At 40.5% G+C, this 15251-nt stretch overlaps 1 protein-coding gene across 1 annotated transcript in view; it reads left to right on the forward strand.

Annotated features, from left to right (window-relative positions):
* LOC122814238 (dynein axonemal heavy chain 5-like) overlaps positions 1–15251 on the forward strand; it is a 3525594-nt gene that overhangs the window by 1034939 nt on the left and 2475404 nt on the right. Inside the window, exons 30-31 of the mRNA XM_044086840.1 lie at positions 760–935; positions 14918–15008. Coding sequence (XP_043942775.1) covers positions 760–935; positions 14918–15008 — 267 coding nt within the window. The remainder of the gene's footprint in view (positions 1–759; positions 936–14917; positions 15009–15251) is intronic.

Below are 15251 nucleotides of genomic sequence, written 5' to 3' on the forward strand. Positions count from 1 at the left end.
TGTTCTTTACTTGGTCTGGGATCTAGAGGTGGGTTGAAACCAAAATCATCATCAATTCTCCTTTTCCCATTTTTTTCAAGGGTTCAGAGTGTCATGTCAACTGCCGCCATCTCTCTCTATTCAGTGCCACTCTCTTACCTTTTTCAACATTCATACATGACTATCACAGGTCTTCTCTCACATAACGTATCCACCTCTTTGCTGGATGCCCTCATTTCCTCTTGCCTTCTTCCTGTCTGCCCCAAATCTTCTTCACCAGATTGTCTTCTGCTCTGCTGCACGTGCCCAAACCACTGTAATCTGTTCTCTTTGTCTCTCTCTGTACTTGTAGCTACATTAGCTTCTGCTCTTATGTTCTCATGTCTTCATTTGTCCCACAGTGTGCACCCTAGCGCCTGTCTCAGGCACTTCATCTCCATCACCTCTTACTTCCTGAACTGCTCTGCCTTCTTTGCCCAGGTTTCTACTGGCTGCACTACTGTTTTGTACACCTTACTTTTCAGCTTCTTTGCCATTCTTCTGTCATACAGTACCCCTGACTCTCTATGCCAGTTGGCTGCAGCTTCTCTGATTCTAGCTTGAATCTAAAACTGATCTTTAATATGTTAAATGTAGCACGTGATGTTATAGCTGGAGCTGTATCATCTACTATCATGTGGCACTTTTCAGAACTTTACTCTAGCTTAGTGCAATAGCGATGATTTGTGATGGTTTTATCTTTAAATAAATGTTTCTGATGTTAATTTATATTTTGTATAGGAACAGCTGGATGGTGCTTTGAAGTACAGGCAGAAAGCTCAGAATATGTTAACTGAGGATGTTTTGACTCTGGAACAATTAAATGATTCTCTCAGCTTGTTGGAGGAACTACAGGATATGCAGCATAAAATTGATGACATATATCAACCTATTGAGGCAAAGTATGAGCAACTCAGGTAAGTATATCACACAGACATACACTTTCAGAGTTGTAGTTCAGCACAAAATCACATGTTGCCATTGTGTCTCTATACAGTCAAGTCTCAGACGTATAAAACTGAACACATTGTGAAAAAATCAAGCTGTTTTTGCTACTGACATGGCCATTTTCACTTTAAAAAGTAGATTAAAACTGCTTTATTAATCTTAGATCATTATCACTACTTTACCACACGGCTCTTTACACAATAAGAATTAATCTCTGTTTGGGTACCACAGAGCAGGCATACAATGTGTCTAGAAATACTTCTATAGGTTAATGGGCTAATTACCCAGACTTTATATACCTGTAGTCAAGAATTTCTTATTATCATTAATATTTATTTATGTGTTTAATAGTAGTAGTATTTTATAAAATAATAGGGATAGGCTTCATATGAGGGCAAGGGAATATTAGCTGAACAAAAACAAGCAATATGTCATTATATAAATCATATCTGATTATACAGCTGGTAGACCTTATGTTGAAATCTGCTCCTTCATACAGAAATTATCATAATACTGCTGGAATGGAAATATGCCCACCTCTCCAAATGTTTGCTTTCACTGAGAATGCCTTATACCTGTGGGGTGTGGGGATATATTGCCTGTAAAGGATATCCTGGATGTAGCCCATTTTAAACCTTATAGCACTTTCATACAATGGGATGCATCAAAGTTGGCACTGGTAATGTCATCTTCTATAAACTGTCCTACATTCAGTTGTATGCCATTGTAATAGTGGGAAGCAAAATATTTTTATATATGTTTATTTTTACTTGATAAGGCAGTATATGAACCATTCTGAATACTCATATCAGACATGAGATGGGCTAATGCAAATAAATATAGAAACATGGCTTACCTACACTTTGTTTCTGACTTTTCCATTTGTGGTCTTTAGTCTAATAAATTTAATGTTGTAGTGAGTTTTATTACAGTGTATTGCATACTGTGAAATGACAATGTACTCTTAAAGGGTTTTTACCTTTTCTCCATTGTGCTGCGCCTGTGGATTTGGTATATAATAAATAGGGGGCGTGTGAATTCATATGTAAATCTACAAAAACACATTCTTGGGAGAAATTCAAGTACTATTCCTTAAAAAAACTGAGTGTAAAATGATTAACATATATTGAATTCATACTTAAAAGTAGTTAGCAATAATTCATACAAGAAGAATAAAATAATAACACCACGAAGCAGAATTTCTGAAGGAGTTATTACAGTGAGTTAGGAGTAAAGATTATAGATGAATGAAAGCACCGAAGGAAAAAAGAAGAGTCAGGAGATACACTGGGAACGATTCATACAAACTGGTATGGTACAGACATGTGGCTGGATAAAGATTAAAAACTAGCAATTAGGACTAAGGACAACTCATGCAGACAGTGAGAGGAATACGTTGGGAGAATGAAAAGATGAAGTGCAAAGGAGAAAGTACAAAGGCTGCAGAAACTGATGCAATTCATTTTGAAAGACAATTGGTTAAGCATTATTAAAAGAAAAGTAAATTCTTCTTTAGATATATGTCAGAGTAGAGGAAGAGGCAGACAGACATTTATTTATGTAAACAAGATCAGAAAGTGTAAGAAGGCAGGACCATAACATGACAACATCATTTCAATATTCACTTTGGAAAACAATGGCAGAGCACTAATATTGTGAAGATACATGAACAAACTGGGGATTTTATTGAAAGGCACCATAACAGAATGAAGATCTGTAATGACAGCATAAATAGGAGTAATATCCTAAAAATAGGATAAGAAAAACATGGACCACATGGTCTACCTGATAGGATTCTCCAAATATCTCTAAGATGTGCGGACTGATCCACTGATACACATTTTTAATATTTTATGAGTGCAGAGAATATGTAGCCACTAGAGATAATACCAAATGTGACTTTCATAAACCCATAATTCAGAAGCCAAATCATAAATTTCTCTTTCTGTTTGGGGTAAAGCCCCCCCAACACACATACTCACACACACACACACACACACACACACACACACACACACACACACACACACACACACACACACACACACACACACACACACACACACACACACTGCTCCTAAATGGGGATGGAATTCACACTGTCTAATTATAATCAACCCAAATAAGTTTATTAGCACTCTCAGTCTTTCTCTGTTTGTTCTCATTCAGAGTTTTCTTAGCTGAAGTTTGCATTCAGCTTTCGTAGTTCATTATCTTGCAGCTTGTTGTAGTAAATTTTGTTAAACAAGAACTCCATAATGTAAAATTTCTGAAGGACTTATTATACTATTTTGGCTATAAATCATTCAGATTACTCCCACATAAATTAATCTTGATAATCTAGACAGAGGGAATAACTCTTATGCATACAGAAGGTGGTCATTTCTGTTGCTGCTTGCAGCAATCAATTGCTTTTTGAAATGTGTTCAGGTTCTGCTCACTCATCTTCTTTCGGCTGTTCTTGTTAGGGGTCGCCGCAGTGGATCATCTGTTTCCATTTCTTCCTGTCTTCTGCATCTTGCGCTGTCACACCAACCACCTGCATGTCCTCTCTCACGACATCCATAAACCTTATCTTAGGCCTTCCTCTTTTCCTGTTACCTGGTAGCTTCATCCTTAGCATCTTCTTCCCAATATACTCAGCATCCCTTCTAAGCACATGTCCAAACCAGTGTAATCTTGCCTCTCTGGCTTTGTTTCCAAACCTTCCAATCTGGGCTGACCCTCTAATATACTTATTCCTAATCCTGTCCTCCCTTGTCACACCCAGTGCAAATCTTAACATCTTTAACTCTGCCACATCCACCTCTAACTCCTGCCGTTTTGTCAGTGCCACTGTCTCCAACCCATATAACATAGCTGGTCTCACTACCCTCTTGTAGACCTTCCCTTTCACTCTTATTGGTACTCGTCTGTCACAAATCACTCCTGACACTCTTCTCTATCCACTCCATCCTGCCTGTACTCTCTTCTTCACCTCTCTTCCACACTCACCATTACTTTGAACTATTGATCCCAAGTATTTAAACTCATCCACCTTCACCACCTCTACTCCTTGCATCCTCACCATTCCTCTATCCTCCCACTCATTCACACACATATATTCTGTCTTAGTCCTGCTGACCTTCATTCCTCTTCTCTCTAGAGCATGTCTCCATCTCTCCAGGGTCTCCTCCGCCTGTTCTCTACTCTCACTATAGATCACAATGTCATCTGCAAACATCATAGTCCACGGAGACTCCTGTCTCATCTGTCACCATTGCAAATAAGAAAGGGATCAGAGCTGATCCTTGATGTAACCCCACCTCCACCTTAAACGCATCCATCACTCCCACCGCAGACCTCACCACTGTCATCCTACCCTCGTACATATCCTGTACCACTCTTACATACTTCTCTGACACTCCCGACTTCCTCATACAATACCACAACTCCACTCTAGGCATCCTGTCATATGCTTTCTCTAAGTCTACAAAAACACAATGCAACTCCTTCTGACCTTCTCTGTACTTCTCCATCAACACTCTCAGAGCAAACATTGCATCTGTAGTGCTCTTTCCCAGCATGAAACCATAATGCTGATCACTAATCATCACTTCCCTTCTTAACCTAGCTTCCACTACTCTTTCCCATAACTTCATGCTGTGACTGATCAAGTTTAATCCCTCTGTAGTTACTACAGCACTGCACATCACCCTTATTCTTAAAAATCAGTACCAAAACACTTTTTCTCCATTCCTCAGGCATCCTCTCACTTTCCAAGATTTCATTAAAAATCTGGTTAAAAACTCCACTGCGATTTCACCTAAACACCTCCATGCTTCCACAGGTATGTCATCTGGACCAACAGCCTTTCCATTCTTCATCCTCTTCATAGCTATCCTTACTTCCTCCTTGCTAATACATTGTACTTTATGATTCACTATCCCCACATCATCCCACCTTCTCTCCGTCTCATTCTCTTCATTTATCAACCCCTCAAAGTACTATTTCCATCTCCTCAACACACTCTCCTCGCTTATGAGTATGTTTCCCTCATTATCCTTTATCACCTTTACCTGCTGCACATCTTTCCTAGCTCGGTCCCTCTGTCTAGCCAATTGGTACAAGTCCTTTTCTCCCTGCTTAGTCTCCAACCTTTCATACATCTCTTCATATGCCTTATCCTTAGCCTTCCTCACCTCTCTCTTTGCCATGCACCTCATCTCCTTATACTCTTGTCTACTTTCTTCATCTCTCTGACAATCCCACTTCTTATTCACCAACCTCTTTCTCTGTATACTCTCCTGTACTTCCTCATCCCACCACCATGTCTCCTTGTCTTCCTTCCTCTGTCCAGATATCATACCAAACACCTTTCTAGCTGTCTCCCTTACTAGCTTTGCTGTAGTTACCCAGCTATTTGGTAACTCTTCACTTCTACCCAGTGCCTGTCCTAACTCATCCCTGAACTCCACCTCACAATTACACTTTTTCAATTTCCACCATTTGATCCCTGGTGCTACCCTCACACTCCTCCTCCTCTTCTTGATCACCAACGTCATCCTACAAACCACCATCCCAGGTTCTGCTCACTACACTGGGCTTTACCTCAATTCATTCACCTCTTCTTCCCTATTAGTCTCCCCAGCATAATTTCTTTTATATATTCCCATATCTGAGGTCAACTTGGGGTAATGGGCTGCTGGACTGTATCTCTGCAAAATGAAAAATTGTTTGGAATATGCATGTATTTTTCTGAAAATAGTTGACATTTCAGTTCTTGGGACACAGAACTCCAAACATGCATGGTTGTGTGGAGTACTGACTTATTTAAAAGAAAGAACAATGTGGCTTATCTGATGGTCTGTTTTATAAATAGTTCAGCCTTTTCACTTACTCTTTGGTATAGACTGACATGACTAATCCTTATAATATGTTCTCCTGCCATTTTTGGAGGGAGAGAAGGAGGGATGAAAACTAAAGAAATGGCATTTCATCTGGGTCTGATTGAGTTGGTAGACAAATCAGTGAACAGCCACTTTCCATTGCCTTAAGCTACCTTAAGTGATTAATGTCTGAGTTACTCTGAATGAAAAGTAAAAGAACAGCTTTGCATAGACTCTGGTATGAGCATGGGGGACATGCTTTTGTTTAGATACTTTTTAGTGAAATAATACTGTAGTTTGCTCTCTACTGTGTGCTGAGGACATTATTTGACTGTGCACTTCTGTTCATCACTGCCACTGCCACTCAACCTGCAGGACAGTATGTATTTTTATACTGTTTTGTTTGGGGAGGGACATGAGACTTACAGTGGGTTCCACTGTTTATATGTATGTGACAACAATTTAAAATATATTTTTGTAACCATATTATTTATTTCTTTATTCATTTGCTTCAACACAGTCAGACATCTGCAGTCCACACAATCAATAAAGGGATTTTAACTGGTGAAATTGAATGTGTGAGTGTAGGTGAGGGGAGTTGCAGAGATATGGTCACTCTGTGTATTATAGCAGCAAAATGAAATAAATTACTGTGGCTATTATGTACTTATGTAGGTATTTACTAATGCATTTATTTTCCCACAGTCAGACATCTGAGGTATGCATAGTCAATAATGCAGTTGTAATCAGTGATCCCATGTATGCATATGTCTGTGGTGTGTGTGTGTGTGTGTGTGTGTGTGTGTGTGTGTGTGTGTGTGTGTGTGTGTGTGTGTGTGTGTGTGTGTGTGTTGGGGGTTGCAATGGATTGCACTGTATCTGTGTGACAGTAATAAGCTGAAATATTACTTGTATATTATTTTTTTTATTCACCTATTTAATCATCAGACATATAAGATATATGTAATCATTAAGTTATTGTAATTGGTGTGTGTGTGTGTGTGTGTGTGTGTGTGTGTGTGTGTGTGTGTGTGTGTGTGTGTGTGTGTGTGTGTGTGTGTGTGTGTGTGTGTGTGTGTCTGTGTGTGTATATACAAGTGCATGTTCATGGATATTACAATGGCTTGCACTCCAAATGTGTGTGACAGCAATGACTTCCATCACATCACTATGGCCACTAATTGTTTATTTGCTGATTTATTTGATCACTTTAAAATATCTTAGGTATATAGTCAGTAAAGTGGCTATAACTGGTGATGAAAAAGGCAGACTGTGGAGGAAGTGACTGATCCCTGCAGTTGTTTTGTTGCATTTAAACAGTCATTAATTTGTCTTGACAGGTCTGGTGTGTGTGTTTGAATGAAGCAAGCTGAATGCAGTAGAGTGACCTTTATTATTATTTGTTGTTTTTTTTTTGTTCACAGTTATACATCTGAGTATATTCAGTCAATAAAGTGACTAAGTTGGCAGCACTAAATCAGCCTGTGATTAAAGTGGCTTGGAAGAACCAGTATGTTTTGTGAATGAAACAAGCTGGAATACATTACTATAGCCATAGCTTTCATTTAATTGCTCACAACTGGCCATCTGAAGTGTATTCTGTCAATAAAATTGCTATGGCCACCTTAGATATCTGAAACAAACTTTCTTTCTCAGATTAACTCTGCCACATATTCTGAAAGGGAAGACTACTGTTGAAATACTATTAACCATGCGCAGTAGTGTATTAGCTACTTTTGTAAAACTGTAACCATGTTCAAAATTAAATGTGCTGTAATACTGCCCTGCTCCACTCCAGTTTGCCCTGCTCAATCAGTCATTTCCTGCAGTGCCACCTTGCTTAGAAGTTCATAGGTTCATAGGTTCATAGGTTTATACTAGGCTATCTGCCCTAAGGTGCATTTAAGCCTAGTTTAAGTCTTTTTTTCTTACGCCTACCCCATATAGAAAAAAAAAAAAAAAAAATTAGTTTTATGTGTTGCTCTGTCCAGCAGTGACACAGAGATGATTCCCATGGTAAACCCGTAAACTCCACGATTCCCACCACAGGTCTAGATTTCTCAGTGAACTCTGTGGCCTCACATGGACTGGACTTTATCATTTTTATTCCACAGCGCCACAGCATAGGAGTCTCTGAGTATCCCTCAGTCCTCCTCCTATACGTTTATCGTATATAAGGTGCAAGGTTTATGTCGCTATGGTTTTGGTGGGATTTTGATTTTGGGGGCGGTGCATGTCCCATTAATTCGGGTTGGACATGGCTGCATGCCTTGTCTGTCAGGCACATGTCACCTTCCTGAGCAGACGGGTATGCTTTGAATTTGGCTGGAGTTTCTTCAATTGGGTGTCCCATGACGATTTGGAGTCCCTTTATCCTTTGGTGAGGAACTTTGGGGTGTCCAATTGCTGCTGTATCATGAGATACATCCCGAATGGAATGGGAATAAATATCATTGGTGGGTCTGATGAGAGTACAGGATCACAATGACCCACTCTCTCGATCTTGATGGCCTTGTTGATCCTTCAGGGCAATGTAGAAGGTCTTTCTAACCTAACACTCAATGTAAAGTGAGTGTCAAAGAAGCTCACTGTCAACCTGGTGGGTCCTGGTAGCTTAACCCTTCTGTGTTGTTAGGATTGCCACCCCCATGGGGGCTTGGGGTTACCTTGTTTTTCCCCGTATGGGTATGACTATACATTTTTTGGCTTTAACTTCCGGCTTTGGCTCTGGCACCACAAATCTGTTTCCAAGTGAGTCCCTTCCCAAGGATATCCGTTCAGCGATGCATCTTCCACTATGGCTTCAGTCTTTTGCAGAGTCTGTAAGCTTGTCAGCCAAAGTCCTCCCATGTTGGCCTGTACCTCTGAGAGAAGTGAGTAGAAACAATAGGCAAGGAAAGGACCCTGTGTGTGACCGGACTTGTCTCAGACCCGTCTGAGGAGTCTGACACAGCCAGCAACTCTAACCCTGTGGGTTCTGTCCTTATTATTGTGTCGCAACCCATTGTGACATATGGGTTTACATTTAAGCTGGTAGTTTTTCTGCCACACCTGTGTGGGTATTAGTCGGTCAGCCTTGCAAGTACAAGGTAGGCTGTATGGACTGCCTGCCTTCATCAATGTTCTTGAAGAAGTGCCGGTTCAGCAGACTTGATGATCCCAAACTGAGAAGCGTCCCTGGTCGCTAAGCTGGGTGGCAAGTCCCTATAGCAAGTGTATGATATCTCATTTTATTAGCTTCTCCACTGCTCCCTCCTTCCAGCTTTGCAAACTAGACTTGTATGAGCCACCGTGTAATACTAGGTCCAGAGGCTTCACACTTTAGGGAGTGGGACCACAGTTGCCGTAGACGCAGAGATTGGGCACGATCCCTAACGTGTGAGATTAATTTAAACAGCTGCTCTCATGTGTGGGTTCCTCACCTTTGGGTGCCATTAGCACTGACAGCCGGGGACACCATGTTGGTCCCATTGATGCTGTGTGCGATTTTTAACAGCTTTCCAGGCTACTCCGCGCAGATTTGAGATGTCCTGAGGCTACACTGGGCTGGGATAGTTATCTCTCCTTTAGGGGGAGTAGGGTGAGTTTGTCTGTAAGTATGTTGCCAGTATGTTGGCAATGTCTGTGATTGATTGTATTTTTAATTCATTCTGGACTAATTGAATATTATTGGGGAGTTTCCACCTGTGTTCCTAACACATATTGAAAAAAATTTGTTATGATTTGTCTGGCGAGATGGCAATATTTCTCAAAAAATGCCTAAATGCTGTTTTATGAGTTATGGATTTTTTACCAATAAATGATCAGTTCCTGAGTTATGTTTTGTTCTATCATGTAATAGCTTTCTCCTCCTTTTTATTGTTTAGTTTGTTAATGGCTGGGGTCCACCAGACCTGAGTCTCGTTTTATTCCTCTTTGCCTGATTTGTGCAGTCCTCATTTGTAAGGGCCTTGGGATAGTAAGGGCTTCCGTAGCTTGGGTTGTGCCTTCCTAGGGCTTGGGGGTCTTATCTTCTACCAACCCAGCTGTGAGAGTTGTGAAGGATGCTTTTTTCAAGTGGGGTTCATGGTCTTTTCTGTTTGGGTGGGGCGAGATGATTTCCAGTGAGATTAGTTTATGTGGAATGTCACCTTCCGATTATATAATTCGTTTGGGAGCATTGAATGTACTAATGAGTGCTGATATATTTGAGTATATGTTCTCCTCCTTGGAACAGTGCTTAGCTGTTGCTTGAGTAATGTTCCCAGTCTATAACCCGACCATGGCTTTGAAGTTATGAACTTGAGTAATGTTCCTAGTCTATATTCGGTAGTGTTCACAGTGCCCAGTGGTGTTTGGAGAGAGTTATACCTCCCCTGTTACAGCACAGACTGTGTGTCTCTGAGTAGTTGAGCCTGGTCTGTAGCATGCTGTAGGCGATGGTGAGCAGTTTTGCCAGCTGTTAGTTATGCCTGGATGGTAAGCTGTATGCTCCGGAAGCGGTTGGAGGTGCACAGTGGTCCTTTATGAATATGGATACACCTCCTTTTGTGGTGTCACTTTTAAAGTGTATGCGGGTTTTGGGGGATATTCAGCAAAACCCACAATGTGGTTTGAATGACAGCCTTGATTAAGGTTTCAGTTGCTGCTAACAGAGTCTCGATGTTCTCCATCTTTCCAAGTTTCCCTGTGCGCATTGATCAGCAGAGATTTAGGACTACTGAGCATTGAGCAGCAGGCCTCCTCAGTTCTTTCCCATTTGTGCCTAGGTGGTAGGTTTAATTTGAGCCTTGCAGGCCTTGCCTAGCCAGGTGGGGGTGGGTAAGAGCCTTAGCCAATATCAGGAATCCCAGGGTGAACAGTGCCGTCAATATCCTTAATTGGCTTGTTATGAACACTCAAGCTTCTGGCAGACAGCAGACATTCCACTCAAGAGAATGACATCATGGAGTCTGGGCCAATTGGTTACTGCTGATCATAATGTCTCTATATTTGGGCACTTCATTTTGTGAAGGAAGGATAATGTCTCCAGGGGGTCATACATGCCTGCATTACAATGGAGGAGAGCTCCTCTATGTGCTCTTCATGTAGTCCAGGGAGAGGGGAGGTCAGGTGGCTCTTATGTGTTGGACAAATGACTGGGTGCCATATGTACTTGCCGCCGAGGCCTGAAGAGGCCTTGTGTTATGTGGCGTTCTAGCCAGTCATGAGCAGCTTTGTGTGACCCTCTCCTTTGTTCCTCCTGGTGAGTGACATGTCAGTTCTGACTAAGGAGTCACCCATGACAAGTAGTGGTGAGTTGCATGTGGCTGTGGCCTTGGATTTCTGCTTTGCTTGCACACTGCTGGTGGGATTTTATTGATTGGTGGGGTGTTGGAGAGGTTTGCTTTGTTTGGTGTCTTGCTTGGAGGCAGATGCTGCTTAGGTAAATTCTGTAATTTTTTAATGAGTATGCTGTTGTGTGTTTAAGTGTGTGTGATTCAGTGGAGGGTAGCATTGCGTGTGAGTGTGTGGTGTGTAGTTGCCTTCCCTTGATTCTGTGTAGTCAGTCCTGAGTTGAGTCTGCTCTTGCTCCAGTTTGGCTGATATTGCCTGTCCAGTGGTCGCAAGTAGGTGGAATATGTGGGAGGATTAACAAGTTGTGGGACACAAGATGAGGTTGATATAACATTACCTCAAGATTCCCAGGGCCACCAAAACACCGTGAGGAGATTGCTGGATGACCTTTGGGTTCGCTAGAATAATATTGGGACCAGAGGGATTGGAAAACAAGGGCCAATGGGAGTGAGCTGTGTAGTGTTTTTAATTTCTAGTGCTGACTTATATAATTGCTTTCTAATATGAGCAAGTGCCAGGTAACTTGAGTGCAATGTAGTACAAGTAACTAAATGCAAAGTGATAAATGCAAACTGAGGAAGTGAAACAAGGAAATAAACAAAGGTAAGCAGGAAAGATATCACTAGTAATCCACAGAAGCAAAAGAGTGATCCTGAATGAAACAAATTTGTGAAGTAGGGAAAATTAGCTTCCACAAACATAAAGCATAAAAACAAAGCTAGATTCAGTAAAGCTGCTAGCAACCTGCTAGAGCAAACTATGTGAACCTAGAAAACCTTTATACAGTAATAATATTCAGGCACTATAAAAGTTTTTAACCAGAAATAAACCAGCTCAGGAGAAAGCAAGTCCAGCAGCTTCTCCCACAAGAGTGCAGACCACTTCAAGTCTTAAACCCACGAACCTTCTTAATGTAAAACCTTCCTAAAAATAAGAACTGGTCTGGAAGCCCAAGTGCTTAAACCAAAAGACTCCTCTCAACCCAGGGCTGATGAAACTACAGTGTCCTGCAACCACACAGTGTGAAAGCACCCTTCTTCCTAATGTAAACAACTGGTCTGGAAGCACCAAGTCACTTAAGTTAAAAGACTTGAAATCCAAGCTACAATGAATACAACAGAGCAAACTAAGATGTAATAAATACCATTGAAACAACCATAGAATAAGCAGGAGGTGTGCTCAAGTTAGTGCTGCAGCAGCACAATCCAAACAGCAGTCACCACCAGCTCCATCTCACTTATTTGCAACCAATTGTTTCTCTTCACCATATCAAGCATAAAATAAACAACTGTATACTAATCCATAACTGTTTACTGTGTTCAGACTTACACTAATTATACATTGTTTATTGCTACTACATCTGTAGCATGCTTTTAAGTCTCACTCCTAATATAACCCTGTGTTCTAGTTTTCCTTTTATCCACAGGCTGCTTAAGTGCTTCCAATTTATAGTTACTTTTACTGTATGTACACAGATAAATGACTGTGAACAAATAAAAATAATAAAGGTCACACTAATGCATTTAGTTTGTTTCATTCAAACACACACACACACACACACACACACACACACACACACACACACACACACACACACACACACACCAGACCTGTTAACACAGACCGGCACAGAAAAGCCCCACTTCCCATGTTGTTGCTCTCTCAGCTGTACCTCTTCTTGTCTCTGGTTGCAGGACAAACAGACAGTACATTCTCATTGTCCTTCAATTTGCACTCTCAGCAGAAATCCTGTTTGACTTTGTTGACAGCAGTGAAAGCATAGAGCAGCCTAATCTTGCTCTAGCTATTGTGCCCCTTCTTGCTTTTGTTGTCAACAGAGATGAGTAGAGTTTAGCATAACATTTTCCTATATCAGTTAACTAAACCACATACAATTCTCTCTCAATCATCCTTCCTGGCAAAAAAGACAATCATTGCTCATCATCAACTGATCTTGTACTTCCTCTGCAAGGTCAAGTGTCTTTCTGCTTCACCATACCACAAATTTCCCTCTACTTGTGTGTGACACACGGAAACAAGTTCTGAATAAACACTAATCAGCTGTTATGTTGTTTGCATCCACACAAAGGCTATTAGAGACAACAGCATTACTCATCAAGGTTCAGATTCACATACCCATCATTGCGAACTGCTAAAAATACCACATTAGCTACTACTGACTAGCAGAGCCATGCACCTCATAAACACTTTTTTTTAAATTAGGTTAAGGCATTGTCAAGTCTTACAGTTTTGGAGTTTCAGTTTTCTCTCAGGACACCTACTTATTTCATGTGTAAGAAAGATACACACTCTCTGTCTCACTAAACAGATCCCCTTTAGACTTAAAACAGGGGGAGAGAGAGAGAGAGAGAGAGATTGTGTAAAACCTGCCCAACTAGCTAGAACCAGTTACTTTCTGCTGTCCACAGTCACAGACCACTGGCAAGTTTAAAAATTAAGAAAAATGAGAATATGTTTCTTGACTGCAGTCATTTTATAGATAATGGCTAAGTGCTACTCTTTTAAATTTATTTTTTCCCACATGTAGTGTATACCATCTGAACTGTGCATGTAAGTTTTAATTTCTCTTCCATGGAGGCTTTGCCAGAAAAAGGTCAGTTGACCAGCCCATATACCTGGTTAACAAATAATTAAGTAAATTAACTGAAAGTAATCAGTGACCGTCTACTAATAGTGTTATTAACAGAAATGCTTACTGATGTAAACAATGCAGAGTCAGCCTTCAAAGTAATGGGACATGGCGTGTTTTAATAATACAGGGATCTACCACTATTTATTAACGGAGGTGAATGCTCCAACACTACAGTTTTGAATACATGCCTCCTCCCACACTGAGAAATGGGCTATACTTTCATTCTTTAAATTTCAACTATGATGTTGTGGTTTGTGACTTAAACTCTTAAGAATTAGGGACAGGAATTCAAACTGGACAGAGCCAAGTGGTAGTCTGGCTTGCAAATGTGTGCATCTTGTTGTTGCCATCCACAAGTGCTTCATTTTGCTACTAGATCTGGGTGTTAGATGGCAATGCCTTACAGCCTAGCAGAGCTACCCCTGAAGCACAAGCCATTATTGGAAAAGTGCAGCACATCTTCCCTATACAATTCTTCCACCTTTAAATGCGGCCTGTCAACAGCAATAGGGTTTCCAAAACTTCTTTTTTATTTTTTTATATCTTCTGTGACATTTTCTGTCATTGCCACCATTTTGTATCTGCCTTGTTTGCCCCCTGAGAAGCTGTGATCCAGAAGTCCTTCATCACTGAATCCAACCATTTAGAGCACAGCTAAGTCCATTTTTTAATCTATAAGGGGGTTGCGGTAAGAGCACTGAGAGCTCATAGGAAGTCTTCTGCCATGCATGCATGAAGGCCCATGTACTTCCCAAGTGGAATTTTCATTTTCAAGCAAAGTCTAACTTGATTTTTGTTTACTCTTTTAAAGAGATATGATATCATATTTTAGAGCTATGGGTATGGTTATTACCTCATGTGATTTTATACGGCAAGGAAATGAATGTGGTTTCAGTAGAGATATACTAATCTTAGAGAGTTTAGGCTTTACCCCACTTAAAAAGATTCCAAGACCATCACAATCTGTAAAATCTAAATGTGTGGAATATTCTCAAGAAAGATTGCAAGATTCAAATAATCATTTTGAAGTGAATGTTGGCTGTTTTACCTGGGGAAATACAAATAATAGTTTAGATTAATGCATGACTACAGCTTTCTTGTGTGTTTTCCTTAGGTCATACCAACTCAGAATACCCAGAGAGGAAATAACAGAAGTTGAGCAGCTGAGAGATAAATGGGCAGAATTGATGATTCAGACAGAAAAGGTATGTATGATGAAAGTAAAGAAGCATTGAGAATTACACGTATTATGACTAGTTGTACACTGCACAGTTACAGTGGAAGAATTCATATTTGGGGCTCTGCTCAGCTTATCACGTACTAGTCATTAAATTAAAATGTTTTTTTTTTTTATTTGCAGCAGTTTCCATGAAACGGCACTTAGTATACGTAGAAGCTGATTTGTCATATTAAATGCAATTTTGCAAAATGCCAGAGTAGCTACCATA

Source organism: Protopterus annectens, chromosome 1.part1, assembly GCF_019279795.1.
Source record: "Protopterus annectens isolate FY-2018-M chromosome 1.part1, PAN1.0, whole genome shotgun sequence".
In the NCBI taxonomy this organism is placed as follows: Eukaryota; Metazoa; Chordata; order Ceratodontiformes; family Protopteridae; genus Protopterus; species Protopterus annectens.